The following is a 19,073-nucleotide window of genomic DNA, read 5'->3' as shown; positions in this document are numbered from 1 at the left end:
CACTGTCCAGTCCTAATGGAGCCCGGCAGGTGAGGAGACGTCAACAGGAAGGACTCCTGGCAGCTAAAGAAAGCAGCTCCGCTCCCTGGCAGGAGAGACAGGAGGCAGCGAGGCCTGCTGGGAGCTCTCTCTCTCTCGCGAGTCAGGCCGCGGCAGCCTCCTCTCCTCTCTCCCGAGACCCTCTCCAGCCCAACCCTCAACCTGCACCGGCGCTCAGAGCAGCGTCAGCCACAGGTCACTCTCCCAGCTGGATGTATTTCAGTGTCATCAATGTCAACCTGGCTGCGTTTTGCTTGTTTTGGTATTGTACAACACCGTGGGTGGTCACAGTATGCCTGGGAGGTTTTCTTCCTCTTCAGACACTTCAAGGAGACTGGGCTGAGCTGGGCTGGGCTTTTATTCTGTTTTCTGCCACTGGGTGGTTCCAGCAGCCTTCCCAGGGCAGGGATGCACTTCAGTACCCCAAGCAGGCCCTCTCCCACCTCCTCCTCCCGCTCCACAAACACAGCAGCCGCCACTTCTAGGCCTTATTTGGCGATGGACCGCAGATGAGAGGGACAGAGAGAGAGGGAGGGAGCTGGGAGTTTTCATTCTCAGCACTGAGAGGAAAGTCGGGAGAGGTCAAGAACCGAAACCAGAAGATAACCAGAGCCAGGAAAGAGGGGAGGAGCACTGGGGGGGGAGAGATGCTATCAGGGCTCGAATGTGATTTAACAGCAGTGTTGCCCCGCAGTGAGGTGCATATATTCGTTAAAAGCTGATGACTGGACTGAAGACAACATACAGAAACAAACAAATAAAAGACACACACACACACACACACAACCAACAGCAGCTGATCTCACATAGTTTGTCTGGGACCACAATTTCATTTATTTGAAAAAAAAAGTAACAAAGTGTCTGCTCAGGTAGTCAGTCCCCCATTACATCACGTCCTCTGAGGAGAGTAAGCCCCCCACAGGCCTCTCAGCCAGCCCCCCCAAGATAAACGGCACTGCGACTAACCGCTGCACAGCTGGAGACGCACACAAGCCTGTGCACTCTTCACACAAACGCCATGCAAAACGCCTGAACGTGACCATGAACATGAAGGAAAAATAAAATCGAATAAAATCACAAAAAATGAACTACCTTCTTGTTTTTTATGCCACAGAAGAAACCCTGTGAAATACACGAGTGATCGAGTGACACGGAGTAGTGCAGGGCAGGGAGGCGCTGCCGCACACACGCAGCTCCAGCGCTGCAGCCCCTGCTACACGGTGCAACATCAATCCTGCGGCATACAGCAACCCGTCATAGACAACCAGTCCTGCACTGCGCCGACACCCTGCCGCCAGTATAACTACTGCACACCCCCTCCAATCCCACTGTTTAAAACCAGCATGTGTGTGTGTGTTAGTCAGAGACTGCATACATGAGTGTATGAATGTGTGTGTACGTGTGTGAGTCAGACACTGAGTGTGTGTGTGTGTGTGTGTGTGTGTGTGTGTGTGAGTGAGAGAGTTGGCACACAATCCAGAGATGTCTCAGTCCTGCAGGGCCCTCGGGTCCCTGTGCTGGTCTCCAGGGTGGACTGCGGGGGTCCAGGCTCTGGTGTGGGCAGGTGGAGACGCATCTCTTACAGTACAGGGGCTCGGGACGGGTGTGAAGCCCCTGGCAGAAGACGCCAAGAACAAAATTCAAATAAAATAAAATAAAAGACACGAAGGCAGAGGGAGGCTGTGAGTGAGCGAGGCCTAGGCAGCGAGTTAGCTACTCCCCTCTCCTCCTTCCACCCCCCAACAACCCTCCCCCACCCTCGTCACCCCCAGTGTCCCCCTCTCCCCGGTCACACCATGCTCTTGGTGGCGAAGGTGAGGTAGCCTGTGTGGCCGGCCATCTCTTTGGGTGCCAGGGCAGTCCTGCAGGTCACGGCACTCTGAGAGGCCGGGCCGGTGGTGGTGGTGGACGCCGGGGCCCCCTCTCCCGCCGGGTCGGCAGCCTCGCCTGCGTCCCCGAAGTCTGGCAGCTGCAGGGAGACGGAGCGCACGTCGAACAGCCGCAGCAGCACCTCCAGCGTGGAGATCTCGGAAAAGCCGTGCTCCCCCAGGGCCTGGCACGTGCGCTGGACCTGCTCGATGCAGGGGGAGAAAGAGCACACCCGGCCACCTGGGGCGGAGAGAGAGAGAGAGAGAGAGAGAGAGAGAGAGAGAGGGCGTCAAGGTGGAGGTTCACTACAGGTATACAAAACACAGATAGATGCAAGCGCTCATACCCTACATCTGACAAGTGGTCATGGACCCGACTGTACCCAGCACTTTTGGATGAGAGGATGAGAGAGAGAGAGAGAGAGAAAGGATGCACTGCTCTCACCCCACCATCTTTAGGGTGAGGCCTCCAGGTGTCCTCTCCTCATTATAACACAGGTGGGAGAGGATACACTTGATTGGCTAGGTGGCTGCAATGTCACCTCTCTCACTCTCACTGTCTCTCTCCATCTTTCTCTGCCTGACACGCCAATTACAGACAGGGATTATGGCCAAAGATCCCCAGCCTAAACCAGCTCAGAGATTAGGAGGGGGGTGGCGAGAGGAGCCCGTCTCAGTCAGGTGATCCTTGGCACAACAGCAGCGGCAAGGTGTCCCAAGGAGGGGGAGGGGGCCCGTGCTAATCGCCCCACAGGACGTGGGCCGGTTTCTCTGACACCCACACGCGTCTTTAAATTCCTCAAATCCACTTTTTCTTTCTTGAGAGACTTCAGAAGGTGACCAGGCCAGTCTGTCAGCCCTGGGAGATTAACTCCTCGGCCTACTGCAGCTATGAAGAGCTAACACACTAACACAGACAATCACACACTGTGCTGTTAAACTCACATCTGTGCACCAGCGTTACTAGGGACTCACAGTGATGGACTGGGCCCCACAGAGACCCTGCCGCCCTGCCACACAGTGGCCTCCACGTGTGTCCCTGCAGACAGACACACCGACTCACACTGACCGACAGACAGACAATCACAGACGTGTGTCTTCTGGCCACAATAGTCCACAGCTAAGAGTTTAGAAAATGTATTGCAAACAAGATGCTCAAGCAGACAAGATTCAGAGCGTGGAGCAAAAATGGGATCATCTACACAAACCAGAAACGCACATCCCCTGGGCTCGTCTTCCTGATACACAACCCTCACAGCAGCGGCACGACGCTGTGCAGCCCCACCCCCACCGTGCTCCTGCTCCAGGGGACGGCACCAGGGCATCTGTCTTCATGAGCGCTGAGGCCTGCGGTTATTAGGCGGCTGGGTGGCTAACACTCTGACGCTCGCCCATCGCCCGACCACAAACTCAGCGACAGCGAGCTGTCCATCGATTGTCACACGATCAAGTCACTCCTGTCGTCCATCATTTTTTATAAAAAGGTCCGGGAATGACATTTGGGCATAATATGCCCATGTTATTTTTGGCCCATCAGCTCCAAAGGCGGTCCTTTTAGGAATATTGTTTTTATGTCTAGCATAAACATCCCTCAAACCTTTTAAACATTTTTGCACTTCTTTTGCTAGAATAAAAAGACTACTAAACATTTTTAACAAATACCACAACATTGCTCTTAATTATCTAGAATATTATGTGAATAGATATGTCTAACGTCATTAAACATGCTTATGGTGTGATTGTATTTAGATAATGTAAATGTGTGCATTTAATTTGTAAAGTTGTGCATCAAATAAACTTTATTGTCCATGCCCAAAGTAAAAATAAAAAGACCACTACTGTTTTGCAAAACAAATGTATCTATGCATGATGATTTAACTAAGCTAGTGCAAATTGTAAAAAAATGTAGTTCTCATTATGTTACACTAACAAAACCCTGAGTTATACATAAAAACAGATGCAATAGCCCTTATTCAATGGGCAGACGTTATTTATTCATGATGGTAAGTATTTATTTAGGATAAACACAAATGTATGTGTATGTACATCATAATGTGGGACATTAACAGTTTAAATTTGTGTTTTTTATTGTTGGGTTGGGAGGAGGGGGGTTGGCCACAGGTGATGAAAACGATCAAAGTAATGAAACTAAATTAAAAATATTTGACGAAATGCACATATAGTCACTCTTATTTTCCCTCACTTGTTTATTAATATTACGGATTGCTATTCTGTTTATAAAATGCATCTGGTCTAATGGCATAACTTACATGGGCTGTCCTTATTTCTACACTATCCTTAACTTATTAAATTGTAATGATTTACACATGCCTACGCTTCGTATATCTGTCAAATGACAATGCGATGATATGCGTGGGTGAAGATGCATTGTAAAAAATGTCACTTGTGAGGGGAAAATACTCACAGGTGGCACTTGAGAAGCAATTGATGCCAAAGCATTCTCCTTTTCTTGCTGATCTTTATAATCGGCTGTCGGCCTGGTATATACAGGGATACGCGGTTATTGCGCTGAGAAGCTTGTCAACAAACAGGCTTTCAGTCTTCCATTTTAGCACTGGTCACGAATACTCTATAAATGAATCGCTTGGCAATGGGGTCAGCGATGAGGTCAAAGTTCAGTCGATTTGAACTCTCAGCGACTGTCGCTATCGACCAGGGCAACTGCTGCCAGAAAGTATAAACTGCACAGCGACACAACAATCGTCTTCAGCGACGGTCGGGGCGACGGAGTGTAAACCGGCCTTTACTGCGCCGGCCAATGCAGCTCTGGCTCTCCCAGTACCGACGGGCCCACAAGGATCTCTAACTGGAGAGCACGATTCACACACCCGAGCCACGGCCGAGCGAAGGTGCAGTCAGACAGGCGAGTCACACAGGACAGAGGCGTTTTCACCACGGTGTCACTCTCCCCGAGTCCTCACTTCCTCACAACCGGCTGTGTGCACCAGTAAAGAGGACTGTGGGTAAAGCGCCACTACAACCACTACAACACGCCTCCTCCTCCCTGCCGCGCCACCGACAGGCTGAGCTTCCGATGGCACAGGCCTGACCAGCGTGTTGTGGCGACTGACTGACTGACTGACTGACTGACTGACTGACTAGGGGGGTTTGGGACTTCGGCGGTGAGATACCGTGGCTGTCCCCCAGCAGGGCGTCTCGCTCGGAGCACACGGTCGCATCGCATCTGGAGGCGTGCGAAGAGACTGCAAATCTCTTTCTGAAAAACTGATTTCTGACAGGCGAAAGAGCGATGAAAACCACCAGAAAAACTAAAACCAAAACCTTGAAGCAAGCCTGTCTGTCTACATATTTCTTTCCCCTCCCCTCAGTTTGGTATGCACATGTGTTTATAATTTCTCCCTCCCTCTCAGAGACACTGTTGATGTTAAGAACCGCCAGCTGTAACTGCGGTCAGCTGACAATAATCAAGACAACCGAGAGAGCGGGGTGATGCTGGGAAACGGTGACAGGCCGTCCAGCGCTGACTGCTACAGAGCCCGGCTAAATACTCTGACTCTCACTCCCTGAAAGGCACGACAGCCTGCACAGAGCGGGGGGGGGTGCGGTGTTTCTGCAGCAGCACATGGCTCTTTCAAGGGACCGCCCCCAACCCAGCCCAGGGGCCCGGCTCCACGCCACACGCGTCATTTTTGTGGTAAAGTTTGCGAGAGGGAAGCTAGAGGCTGTGGAAGGAAACTGGGAGCCGTGCCCATGCAGGGAGGAGGGAGACAGAAATGTGTTGGAGAGGGACGCCAGTTCTGTTAGGAGAAGTATAAACAGTTGCAGAAGGTCTCCCAGCAACCGGCCCGAGCGGGAGGGGAGGGGGCGGACTGAAGCTCCAGATCTCCAGACCTACATAAAACATTCAGCTCACATCCCAGAGCAGCCCCAAAGCAGGAGGGGGAGAGGGAGGGAGAGGGAGAGAGAGAGAGAGAGAGAGAGAGAGGGAGGGAGAGACGCACAGCCAGACACCAGTGCAATAGAGGACTCAAGCAGCTTCAGACATGGAGGCTACAGAGCCACTGTGAAGACAGTGTATAGAGGACGACACCACAGTCCCCTCAGCTCCAGTTTGGACACCAGTCCACCCAGAGCTACCTCCACGCCTGTCCCAGTGGCACAGAACAGCACACAACACATGCCTGTATAGCGCCTTTGGTCAGGACTGAACTTGACCCACTGTCAATCTCACATTTTGATCTGGAGGGGGTGTGACAGTTTGAGCTGCAAACACGTTCCTGGTTCTGCAACCTCCAGTGAGACTAAGGAAAAAGACAAAGCACCAAGGGGAGATGGGATACAGATTCCAACCCTACGATAAGAGACGATTATTTTTGTTGTTGTCAAGAACCGCACGTGGCCGTTCTGCGGGGGGGGGCAGTCCGAGTGCAGAGTTGGTGCCCAAGTATGGTCTCAGAGCGTCCCCAGGGAGTGAAATTCCTGGCTGCCTGTACTAGCGCTCAGGGCCCCGGTCTCAGTCTCAGGCTCCCCCAGGTCTGCCCATGAGAAACGCTGGGCTCTGCTCAGAGCTTCACCCTGTATGGTCATGCGGCTCGCACTACGCATCGTCTAGTTTCCAGGCTTGTTCTGGGAGCCGGGAGCCCCGACCGCCCCGCCCCCTAACCAGCCGCCACAAGAGGAAAACTGGAGACCACAAACTAAACACTAACAGAAAGACACACTGCAGCCAGTGTTTGAGACTGAGTTTGCTTGCAGTTTCTCATTCCCGCGGTGCCCTCGGTGCCGGGCTCAGGTGCCCCACTTCCCCCCATGATGGTCACAAAACTGGACTGTTCACGGAGATGCACCTGCCCCGCTCTCTGACTGGAGCTGCGTAGACTGCATCCCACAACACGTCACTGCATTCATTTAAATGTTTTAATAAAATTTAGTTTTTTATTACGATTCCTATACAAACAAAGCGTGGGGGTGGGGGAATCTTTGTCAGCTGTGTGAGAGTGTGTGTGTGTGTGTGTGGGTGCGTCTCTCTCTCTCTCTTTAACTAGTTCTGTAAAATTGTGCGTGCATTGACTGGCACAGGGCAGACACAGACGACAGAGAGAGAGAGACTCAGTTTCTTCCGAGAGGTCTTGATGACAAAGCCTGCCCTCTCAGACTCAGACAACTCTCCAGAGCGCCTCCGTGACAGAGCGCTGAGTGAGAGACAGAGTACATGAGAGAGAGAGAGAGAGAGAGAGAGAGAGAGAGAGATGGAGAGAAGGGAAAGCTGCCAAATCGAAACAGGATACCGACAGTGGGGGGGGGGGGAGGGAACACACACAGAGCTCTCTCCCGACCTGTCAGGCAGCTATAAAACTTTCATGTCTTATCAATAGTCCTGAAGTGAAAGGAGAGCGAAAGGAGAGAGGGGGCTGGCAGCACCAACTCCTCGGCACGTGACAGGAAAGCAAATGCGCAAAGCAGTGTTTTATCAGAGTCGGCTCCCAGGGCCCCCCCCACCCCCGCTCCAGCTTCTGCTAAGTGCTATGGCTTGCAGACTGCATGCTGAACAAGCTGCGCTGGCTGTGAAGCACTCAGGAAGCTGTGGCGCGTCTGTAACACCGCAACCCCAGCATGCACAGCGCTCACAGGCGGCCGCTGACTACGTGCGAGGGAAACTGTCGTCAGCTTGATTCTCATAAACAAAATCATAATAATATACTTTGTCCATTATTTTGATATTATACAATTCAACACACACTTTGTTGCATATCAACACAACGCAGCACTGTGTGGCTGAACACCCCTCTCCCCACCCTACGCACTGAACGGTGGCTGGCCGGTCAGGTGATCGGCACGGGGTGATCATGTTGCTTTGAAGTGCAACTGAACAACAACGCAGTGAAGTGCAGGCAGGTGGTCGCTATGACTCCGAGGCAAGCTCCTGCCGAGGGGGGGGGGTTCTGCTCCGGCGACTCGGAGAGAGACTTAGCGCTGCGTCAGAACAGGACCCCTCGGCCCACTGATGTGTATTCATGTCTTATCAGATGCCCCACAGTGGCACATAAATAAATAAACCCGTCTGGAATTTTATAGACATTTAACCCAGAAGATCTCTCTCTCTCTCTCTCTCTCTCTCTCTCTCTCTCTCTCTCTCTCTCTCTCTCTCTCTGTCTGTCTGTCTCTCTCTCTGTCTGTCTCTCTTCCTCTCCCTGCACCGACTTGCCCGTCCGGACCCTGTGTGTCTGTCTCCAGGGAGACCGTGGTGCACTCTCCGGCCCTGCGGCCCCCGAGCCGTGTCGGTGTCAGGTTGCCGTCTGGCTCCACACCGCGGAGTGAAGCCACTTACACCCCCCCAGGTATAACGACCAATTGTTTGAACAATGACTGACAATACTTCAATGTTTGTGTTAACAGTGGCCTCACGTAGATACCCGGGGGTCAGCCACACGGGAACGTCTTACTGTTGTGCTTTTCTGTTCCTGCAGCTTTTACCGGCCAAGACAGAGCCGCTGGTGACGGCACACCAATAAACACACTAAACTACACTAAATGCTTCCTTGCCGGTAAATAACATGAATAAGAACCAGGCTGCGGGGATATCAGAGATACCTGACCCGGCTGACCCCTCTGAACACCAGCTGCGTTCATAAAAGTCCAAAAAAATACACTCAAATTTGAAAACAGAGCTGCCAACACAAAGAAGGTCAAGCACTGAACAACAGTCCACCTCCATCCCTCCATCCTCCCTCCCTCCCTCTCTCCTTGATCTTTCTCTTTTCAAAAACCCTGAGCGAGAGGCCTGCGTTTTTTCCCCCAAGCAGAGTGTCCTGAGAGCGGCTCCTGAGATCCACAGCGCAGTTCTGGCGCCGGCTCTGCGCTGTGGATCTCAGGAGCCGCTCTCAGGACACGGACACGGAGAGGCAAACAGGAAACCGTCCTGCAGCCCCGCGGAGAAGACGGTGAGAACCTCATTAATTCAGCGGGCGAGAGGGAGAGAGAGAGCGAGAGAGAAAAATTGACGCCAGAAGCGAGGAGGAGAAGGACGACGTTAAAATATATATATATATATATATATATATATATATATGAGAGAGAGAGAGAGAGAGAGAGAAAGAAGAGAAGGAGGCCAGGCCAGGCTTACTATGAACAGCTGCAGCCCGGGGGCTCCCGCGAGAGACGGCTCTGTTGTGCGCTTCCCCTCACACAGACAAACACAAACAGAAAGAGACCGGACCGGGCCGGGCTCACCCACGCCAGTGTGAGGTGCAGAGGAGGCCAAAGCCCCCCCGAGGCCGATTCACAGTGCTGATTCAGCGTAGAGTGAAGGATTAAAAAATAAAATCGGTTGATTGTGCTCCACACTCCTAACCCCAGTCCGCAGTGAGACTGACTGTGTTCGGGGGGATTTTAGCCAGACCCTGTGACTTAAGACAGTACAGACAGGGTGCAGTCCCAAGATACAAACACAGCGCTTTACTCATTTCCTCCAAAACACAAACCTTTCCACAGTCTCTATTGTTAACGTACAGAACAGCAGCAGCGTCTACAGGGCTGACTCCTGTCCCGGACACAGAACCACTTCTTGACTCAAAAAGACACTCAGAGGGGGATCTAAAGCAGAAGTGCGAGTTCATTGTTCCCGTTCTGCTTTGTCTGCATCTTGCTAAAATGTGTCTGAATGCGTGTCAAAGGATGGCATGAACTCGGCGCGAGTCTCCCCTCCCTCCCTCTCTCACCCTGCTTCTTGATGGCGCTCTTGGCGTGGCCCACGGCCTCCCAGGGCGAGGGGATGTCCAGGAACACGGCATCCGCCAGGCCGCTGACCCCGAAGCCCTCCTTGCAGACGTCCTGGTTGAGCACGGTGACCAGGTGGCCCACGCCGTGCCGCCGGAATTCCTCCTCCGCCTTCTCGGCGCGCTGTTGGTGGAACTCCACGGTGTACAGGTGTCCGCTGGGCGCCACGGTGCGGAGGATGGCGTGGGACAGGGAGCCGCTGCCGGTGCCTAAGAGACGAGATCAGATCAAAAATCAATCAGTTGGCCTTTAGTCAGGATAGTGCCCTTCACCATAACACAGTAATTGCCCGCAGTAGCACACAATAACGAGCTAACAAGAAAAGAGATGGGGAAATGGTTCAATCAATACATGCCAATAAGACCGTAAATCAATCAGAGTTAAAGTAGTGAGACATTTAAAAAGACCACAAATCTGTCAGTTGAATGAGACTAGAGAAGAGTCATGATGTCTCCAGGGGCCAGTGGAGTGCTGCGGTCAATTGTATGGGTGGGATGGGGGTGCGCCACTGCAACCAGGCTGAGTTACGGCCCCCAGCATCTCAGAGGACGGCCGCTGCTCTTCGCCATTGTGGCTGGAATCCATTTAAACTGCCGGACCGATCAGCCGGATCAATTCAGAACGGCTCCATCTATCTGCTCTGCTTTACTCAACTACCCATCTCTCTATCCCAATACCGCCCGACAGGCCACCGGAGTACAGCACCCCCAACACCACGCACACGATCGACCAGGACCGGGTGGAGGAGCCCTGACGCTGCATTTCTCACGGAAGAAATAAGAAGTTGATCTGAATGCAAGTTGCAGCACCGAGCCGTTAACACAATGCCGGGTGGGGGGGTGATTAATCCGCCTGCCTGCCGTAACTGAGTAACAGAGCAACCTGGTGTTCATACTGATTTAACAAGGGAGCCCAGGACCGGGCCGGCCGACCCGCGCACACAGGAGCGGCCCACACCACAGCAGCCAGCTCCACTTCTGTTCTGTGCCGACAATGGGGGCAATGTTCCCTGGGATTGAAATGCAAACGACAGCGGAAGGAAGCAGAGGAGGCCAGGAGCACGGGGTGGGGAGTGGGGGATAATTATTCCTAGTCACGCCCCAACCCTCGTCAAAGACGCTGTGACTAAGGCGCTCCGCTTGTGGGCCTCGTGCTCCGGGACAGGGATGAAAGAGAGGTCGGCACAATCAAACACTCTGGAGGTGTCCTCGTTAGGCGTGAGAATGGGGGGGGCGTTACGATGCCAAGATTGAAAAAATAGTAAAGAATAGAAAAAAAAAGAAAAAAAAAACGGATTGGGCCTGTGAGCCAAGATGTGTGACAGATGGTCGGTGAAGGTGACCGGGACACAGTCTACCGCGCTGTGCCGTATCAGTGTTGTGTCAGAGCGGTTGTGCTGCATCACTGCTGTGCTAGGCTGTGCTGTGTCAATGCTCTGGCCTCGCTGGCTGGGGGCCGGAATCACAGCTTCCCTGGGGGAGGACATGTGGAGGGAGGGGGCGGGCTGGTTCACTGTGATTTTTTTCCTGCTGCGGCTAAAAGGCTGAATTGAGTTTTTCCCCGCTGCTCCGCCGATCAGCTGCCCATGAAAGCGCCATCTGTGAGCGCCACTTGAGCCATCTCCAGTGAGGTCACGTGACCAGGGCACAGCCACAGCGCACACACTTCGTGGAGGCCGTGTTTGTGTGCGTGTCGTGCGTCTGCAGAAAAGAGGCGACCACAGTCCAGCACACACGCTCGCTGGCTGCTCCACTGTGTGTGTGTGGGTGCGTCTCTGTGCCCCCAAAACACACCCAGCCACACTGCAGCCAGCGAGCAGGCGGGCAGGATGTGCCGTTTGCCCGTCAGTGCCGAGCAGATGGCGAAAGGAGCCGGGGGCGCGGGGGATTATTAAAGATCCCGCGCTCACCTCACATACAGCAGCCGAATCCAGCCCCCAGCGGCACGACCCGGGGTCACACAGCGCTCACAGCACGCAACGGACAGCTAATCAACGTCACTCACACAGACGCACGCTCTCACACTCGTCTGAGTACAACACCATCACTATAACAGTGTGACAAACTTGTGCAACGCTGATCCACCACTGCGATACGATCAAAAACAAAAAAAGAAAACACGATCCTGCTTAAATGTCAAACTACATCGGCCCGGGGAGTCTCTGTTATTTTCCGATAAGATAGGTGAACACGCAAGAAGCACACGGGGAAAAAAAAATCACCTGCCTGGTAATGACGCCACAGCAAACCGCAGAGGAGTGTGAAAGCGTGAGAGTGTGTGTGTGTGTGTCTCTAATCCTGGCATATCTGGAAACACTAATTACAAGTGAGCCCTGCCAACACAGAGGGAGACAACAGGCCCGCACTGCGCTGCTCGGCGCCGCTACCTGCAGCTCCTCAAGGTCACCCGAGGGCGCCGCATGACTTCCAGGGAAGCATTCCAGTGTGTGCAGGCTGCACTGCTCCACAGCCGCGTTAACAAACCACAATACACAAACCCCTTCAACTACTCATATTAATATTATCAGTACGTGTGTCCCCCTCCAGGCTAACACCACCACAGCGGACTCTACCACAGCAGCCAAAAAGCAAATGGATCTAAAATTATTCAAATGTGGCCGTTCTCCCCTCCCATCGTTAGCCAATTGGGTTGGAGTGCCCACTCAGACCCGGGCCCTCGTGAGCATCACTCGCCCTGGAGAGCCCCGCCGCTCGTCTCTGTCCAATTAAAACACCTCCCGGGCCGCGGTCGAGGCAGGACTCTCGCCTCGGGCCTCCTGTGATGCCTGGGTAGCTGCTGCGATGTGTAAGGGCCACGCTGCAGCTACGCTGGCATCACAGGAGGCCTGAGGCGAGAGTCCTGCCTCGATCACGGCCTGCACACATCCCAGTGCAGAGAGAGAGTGAGCGAGAAGCTGGCTGAGTGAGTGAGTGATAAACACCAGGTGTAGGCCCTGGAGAGATCCACTCCTCTCCACACTCGCACAGTCCCTTGGTGTCTCTCCGCTCTGGGGCCCGTCTGTCATCACCGGCCCCGGCGATAAGGCAGCGCTAATGCAGCCCTATCTGTGCTCCTAATCCCCTGCTGGCACCGACCCATGGCCTGGTCGGCCAACTCCCTCACCAAACACTGGCTTAGCTGAGCAGCAGACCTTCGGTGCTGCGGACGACCATCCACAACACCCCCCCACCCCGCAAGGTGACCCCCTGATTAGTTCTGCTGCTTAGAGAGAGAGAGAGAGAGAGAGAGAGAGAGAGAGAGAATTCACTTGCACTCAGTGAAGGTTAAGAACCGCTCTGTTCTTCTCATTTAACTCTGCCCATCCCGCCCCCCCGAGGACACAATAATGTAAGTAGAGAGAGAGAGAGAGAGAGAGAGAGAGAGAGGAGTGAGGAGAGAGGAGCAGTGGAAGACAGCAAAACAAAGCAACAAACAAAACAAAACAACAAGCCACTCAAACATTCACACACCTGACCCCCGAGTCCTGAACAACTGCGGCAGCCTTGGCCTTCCCACGATGCAGTGCTTCATCACTGCGGGCTGCGAATATCAAACCACTGAAATAGTTCGATCAATTAATTCGTTCACAGCCAGGCGGATGCGTGACCCCCAGCTCCACACCTCTAACCCAGAGACAACAATGAATGAATGAATGCATGGGTTGGACTTAGCTGGACAGTGCTGGGTAGTTGGTGGCTTTGGGCAGCCGTGGCGGGGGTGGGGGGGGCAGGAGGGGTCTTTGAAGGGTAAACTCCTCCGTCCTGCAGGCTGAGTGACATCCATTTCGTTTTTTGTTGTTATTGTTGTTGTTTTGCATCAGTGTGTCTAGTTTTCTTTCCCCACCGTTGATGTAGTTTCTCTTTTGTCTCCGCAGTGTGTCAGCTGAGCTGCCGTCAGCGTCCCCGGACTGCTCATGAATATTCATGTGAGGACGTGCATAAGAGGGAGTGGGGGAGCAAGAGAGACAGAGAGAGAGATGGAGAGATGGAGAGATTGCTGCAGACTGCCCTGGTCGACAGGGAGAGATATACAATGAGGGAAAAAAGTATTTGATTCCCTGCTGATTTTGTATGTTTGCCCACTGACACAGAAATGATCAGTCTATAATTTTAATGGTAGGTGTATTTTAACAGTGAGAGACAGAATAACAACAAAAAAATCCAGAAAAACGCATTTCAAAAAAGTTATAAATTGATTTGCATGTTAATGAGGGAAATAAGTATTTGATCCCCTATCAATCAGCAAGATTTCTGGCTCCCAGGTGTCTTTTATACAGGTAACGAGCTGAGATTAGGAGCACTCTCTTAAAGGGAGGGCTCCTAATCTCAGCTCGTTACCTGTATAAAAGACACCTGTCCACAGAAGCAATCAATCAATCAGATTCCAAACTCTCCACCATGGCCAAGACCAAAGAGCTGTCCAAGGATGTCAGGGACAAGATTGTAGACCTACACAAGGCTGGAATGGGCTACAAGACCATCACCAAGCAGCTTGGTGAGAAGGTGACAACAGCTGGTACAATTATTCGCAAAGGGAAGAAACACAAAATAACTGTCAGTCTCCCTCGGTCTGGGGCTCCATGCAAGATCTCACCTCGTGGAGTTTCAATGATCATGAGAACGGTGAGGAATCAGCCCAGAACTACATGGGAGGATCTTGTTAATGATCTCAAGGCAGCTGGGACCATAGTCACCAAGAAAACAATTGGTAACACACTACGCCGTGAAGGACTGAAATCCTGCAGCGCCCGCAAGGCCCCCTGCTCAAGAAAGCACATGTACAGGCCCATCTGAAGTTTGCCAATGAACATCTGAATGATTCAGAGGAGAACTGGGTGAAAGTGTTGTGGTCAGATGAGACCAAAATCGAGCTCTTTGGCATCAACTCAACTCGCCATGTTTGGAGGAGGAGGAATGACCCCAAGAACACCATCCCCTCCGTCAAACATGGAGGTGGAAACATTATGCTTTGGGGGTGTTTTTCTGCTAAGGGGACAGGACAACTGCACCGCATCAAAGGGACGATGGACGGGGCCATGTACCGACAAATCATGGGTGAGAACCTCCTTCCCTCAGCCAGGGCATTGAAAATGGGTCGTGGATGGGTATTCCAGCATGACGATGACCCAAAACACACAGCCAAGGCAACAAAGGAGTGGCTCAAGAAGAAGTACATTAAGGTCCTGGAGTGGCCTAGCCAGTCTCCAGACCTTAATCCCATAGAAAATCTGTGGAGGGAGCTGAAGGTTCGAGTTGCCAAACGTCAGCCTCGAAACCTTAATGACTTGGAGAGGATCTGCAAAGAGGAGTGGGACAAAATCCCTCCTGAGATGTGTGCAAACCTGGTGGCCAACTACAAGAAACGTCTGACCTCTGTGATTGCCAACAAGGGTTTTGCCACCAAGTACTAAGTCAAAGGGGTCAAATACTTATTTCCCTCATTAACATGCAAATCAATTTATAACTTTTTTTTGCTGTTAAAAATACACTGTTAAAATGCACCTACCATTAAAATTATAGACTGATCATTTCTTTGTCAGTGGGCAAACGTACAAAATCAGCAGGGGATCAAATACTTTTTTCCCCCACTGTAGAAGCAAGTGAGGCAAGGAACTGACCAAAGCTGGGCCCTGCTCTGCACTCCTGCCTCTCGGTGCCTCCACTGAAACGCATCTAAAAGCCCTGGCCCCTCCCCCACCTCGTCTCCCGGTGAATAATTCAGGCTCAGGTCTGCAGAGTCTTTACACCAGCAGGAAAACTGCAGCGTCACCAATCGGTGTTCCTGTCCCGGATGCGACTCTGCAGAGAGATTAACTCACTCGGGGGAGGGGGGGGGTCCTCAACACATCAGCCACGCTCTAGACCCGAGAGCTGCGGTCAGGTTTACAGGAACTGCACAGCGCTGCACTTGACCTTAACACACAGGCTTTGTTCTTCTGAGAGATGCTGCTTATCCCCTCCCCCCTCCAACATCCCTTCTCCTTTCCTGGAACAGTTATTTTATAATACAACCCCCCCCACCCGGGAGAGAGCTGTCCCAGTCAAATCAGCATGTAACCGTGCGTGTAATCCGGCGGTTATGATTTTATTACAGATTTTATAACCAACAGCATGAAAAACGAGACTCTCTCAGACCAGGCCTCGAGGGGAGCTCTGGAGCTGACACTGACCTCAGTCCCGTCCCGTCCCCAGTCCTCAGCTCAGCTGAGACCCTACGGGCACCTCAGAATTCCCACCGCCATGCCGGCACTTTTAAGCCCGCTCTTTAACCGCGCGGCACACTCCCCGTCCCAAGAATGAAAACAGCCACAGCTCAAGCGGCCGTCAAACCGATCCAACCGTGCGTCAATCACTCGACAGAGGGAAGCAGTTCGGTGCACGAGTGGGAGCAACCACAGCACGGGAGGCGCAGAAGGGAGGGTCGGACTCACCAGACTCGCAGACCACGGAGCCGGGCCGCAGCTCCAGCATCATGGTGATGGTGGCGATGTCGGTGGAGTAGAGGATCTGCGTGCGGTGGGGCAGGTTGAGGGTCCACAGCTCGGGCGTGGGGTGCAGCACGTACACCCAGCCCCCTTTGCTGCAGGTGACCTTTGACCCGAAGCGCTTGCCCAGCAGGTCGGCGGAGTGCCGGATCACGCCGTAGCGCGTCTGCGTCTGCCCGCCGCGCTCCACCCGCACGGGGAACATGGAGTCGTGGCCCAAGAACACGATGGCCGTGTCCCCCTCCTGGATGACGTCGTGGTACTCCACGAAGCTCATTGGCTGGCTGGATGGGTCCGCTGGCGTCCACAGCACTGTCCTTTCTGGGTTCTGGTGGTGAGCTGCAATGGAGGAGGGGGCAGGACGCAGGTTAGGGTCTGCAGAGCCATAATGACAAGACTGTCGCCGAGGGGTCCTAAGCAGGGCATGTCTGAGGGTCTCCGGTGGATAAAACATGGTTTTATCCACCGAAGACCCTCAGACACGCCCTGCTTAGGAGAGTTTCATCTTTCCAAGTGTAAGCAAATCAATCAAATCAAAGACATCACACAGCACACAAGGCGCGCACGTTTGCAAACGCACAGAAAGCACAGGCCCCGAGCAAAACATTTCGCAGATTAAAGCCCAACAGGGATTGGCTGTCATGACTGGTCACTGAAATGGTTCTTCGGCACAGGAGACCGGCGGGAGGCCTGTTGTGTGTGTGTGTGTGTGTGTGTGTGTGTGTGTGTGTGTGTGTGTGTGCATCTGTGTTCCCCTCTTCTCCTCCCGAGGTGAATCTGTCAGCCTCACTCAGTGTCCCTCTCTCCTCCTGGAGCAATTTCTTAAAGTCAGCACCAGAGAGAGAGAGAGAGGGAGAGAGAAGATATGTGAATACTATATATATGCGTTTATTTGTTAAGGGTGATTGCATTTTTTATGACTTGATAAATATGACTCGTATCTGCTCAGATACTCTGCGAGTATTGTTGATTCAATGACAGAAACACCTCATACATACATCCTCAGTTCAATAGGGTCTATATAATGGCAATCACATATTGACCCTAACGGACACTGTCTTTTAAGGATATATTGCTTAGGACATAAATGACCTATATTAAAATATTAACTGAAATTTGCAGTGAGGCTTTGGTTTTTAGTGTGTGTAAGTTTAAAAATAATCAGTCAGACTTTCTATTCAGTGATAACGGCAATACACCAGTTTTAAACGTCTGTTTTAAATGTGTCCATTTAAAATATTAAGTTCTGTAGGGGATCTTTCGACGGTTATAAGATATGCCTTGCAATCAGGACAGGAGAATAAACCAGCAAAGCAGTGCATCGTTCATAAAATGCCCTTTCTGCCGTTTGATTTAAGATTTTCAAACAGTGCGGCCCGTGTGTATAAATAAGCGCATCTGGATCAAAACCGGACACTGACCCGGACTGGACTGGACTCTGCCGGACCTGTGGACATCCCGCATCGACCAGAAACTGTAAGTGAATCGCGATCAGTGACATTGTATTATACCAACTACTCGTGTGTTGTCAGTATAATAAAATATCACTCATCACCATCTAATCTATTCACCTAATTTCCATTTGGAGATCCATGCACGGTTTAAACAGCACACTTGGACAATCGTCTATCCATCAATCTATCTGTCTTGCATCTATCATTATTTTAATTTCAGTGTGAAGTGCTTTAACGACATGACAAACAATGTCGTGTTGCCAAAGCTATGCATCATCTACCTGCCTAGTATATATCCATCTCTCTCAGCAACACCAACCCCTTTCCGTGCAACTTCGACCTCATAATTATAGTAATATAGCGGCAATGTGGTCTGTATTTAAATGCAATAGTGCTGATCAGTGCCCTGCCGTGTGACTGTGTGGAGAAGAGCACACATCCATCTGCCCTCACTCGTCGCCCTGTTCATCCTCGTCTCTCCGCTTCCTCCCGTCGCAGGATTAAGCAGATTTGGGGGCAGTTATTCGTTAAGGGTTTAATTATATTCTCAGTTAATTGGGAGCAGGTAGAGCACAGATACCGACCACTGCAAGCGTCACGTCTGTCCCCTGAATATTAAACACTCTACTGAGTGACGCACACAAGTCACAGAAACCAAGCCACTATTAAAGTGGCTCACTATGAACCTTACATTAGTCAATCAGACGAGGGTGTGCGCCAAATCGCCCCAAATTACACGGGCAAACAGCGTGTAACTCCACAGCAGACACTGCAGGCACACACAACTCAAGTCCGGTACTTCTCCACGTAGTACACAGCAAACTAAGTGCCAGCGACCCGAGCAGGACGAGCAAACGGGCCCCTCTCTACTGCCTCGAGTGTACACATTCAAATGAATCACCTAATAACAGAATAATTCCCTTCAGACCCCGCACGCCGACCCACCTGAGCCGAGAAGCAACACCGCTCGCCACACACGTGTCTCCGCGTCGCGGGGTGATGACGTCACGCCCTTAAAGCGACAGCACCGTTTATTATCATCGACCGTTTGAGTCTTTCTGACACTTCGGCACAGCGTCCATCTCTCACACGGCGAGGAACATAGTTCAGTCATTTGAAAGTCATTATTACTTAGTCCAGAGTGTATATATAATTGGGTAAATATTTGAAAGAATAATATTTAAATTGAATAAATCATAAGGGAGATCATACTCCGACTGGTAATGACTCATTCTAGCGATCATAATTGTCGATCACATTCTGACTATGCTTAATGATCACGATGATGAGAAGAACATCATTAATACGCGGATGATCGCTGTGCAGGGGGATGAATGACCTTGCCCGCCGAGGCGCTCGGTGCTCGGGCGCGGTGTCCGTGGGCCCCGGGCCGGCGGCGACGCCGGAGGAGCAGGTGAAGCCGCGCCGCGCAGCCGCGGTACCTGAGCTGTCAATCACGGGCGGAGGCGT

At 52.1% G+C, this 19,073-nt stretch overlaps 1 protein-coding gene across 3 annotated transcripts; it reads right to left on the bottom strand.

Moving 5' to 3' along the window:
- Positions 1-836: 836 nt before the first annotated feature.
- On the bottom strand, positions 837-18,963 carry trmt61a (tRNA methyltransferase 61A). Of its 3 annotated transcripts, none has more exons than XM_066694926.1 (4): positions 18,549-18,963; positions 16,096-16,488; positions 9,608-9,874; positions 837-2,148 (listed from the first exon to the last, which is right to left on the bottom strand). In XM_066694926.1, exons 1-4 carry the CDS (start codon positions 18,715-18,717, stop codon positions 1,829-1,831), a joined length of 1,149 nt encoding a protein of 382 aa, XP_066551023.1. In that variant the 5' UTR covers positions 18,718-18,963; the 3' UTR covers positions 837-1,828. The 3 variants fall into 3 exon arrangements, with proteins under 3 accessions (XP_066551023.1, XP_066551024.1, XP_066551025.1); XM_066694927.1 differs by having other exon boundaries at positions 18,505-18,551; XM_066694928.1 differs by lacking the exon at positions 18,549-18,963 and adding an exon at positions 18,295-18,442.
- Between the last annotated feature and the right edge of the window lie 110 nt (positions 18,964-19,073).

This window comes from Amia ocellicauda, chromosome 21 (assembly GCF_036373705.1).
Source record: "Amia ocellicauda isolate fAmiCal2 chromosome 21, fAmiCal2.hap1, whole genome shotgun sequence".
Lineage (NCBI taxonomy): Eukaryota > Metazoa > Chordata > Actinopteri > Amiiformes > Amiidae > Amia > Amia ocellicauda.
Note: the sequence above shows the minus strand (reverse complement) of the source record. Positions and strands in the feature narration are given on the sequence as shown.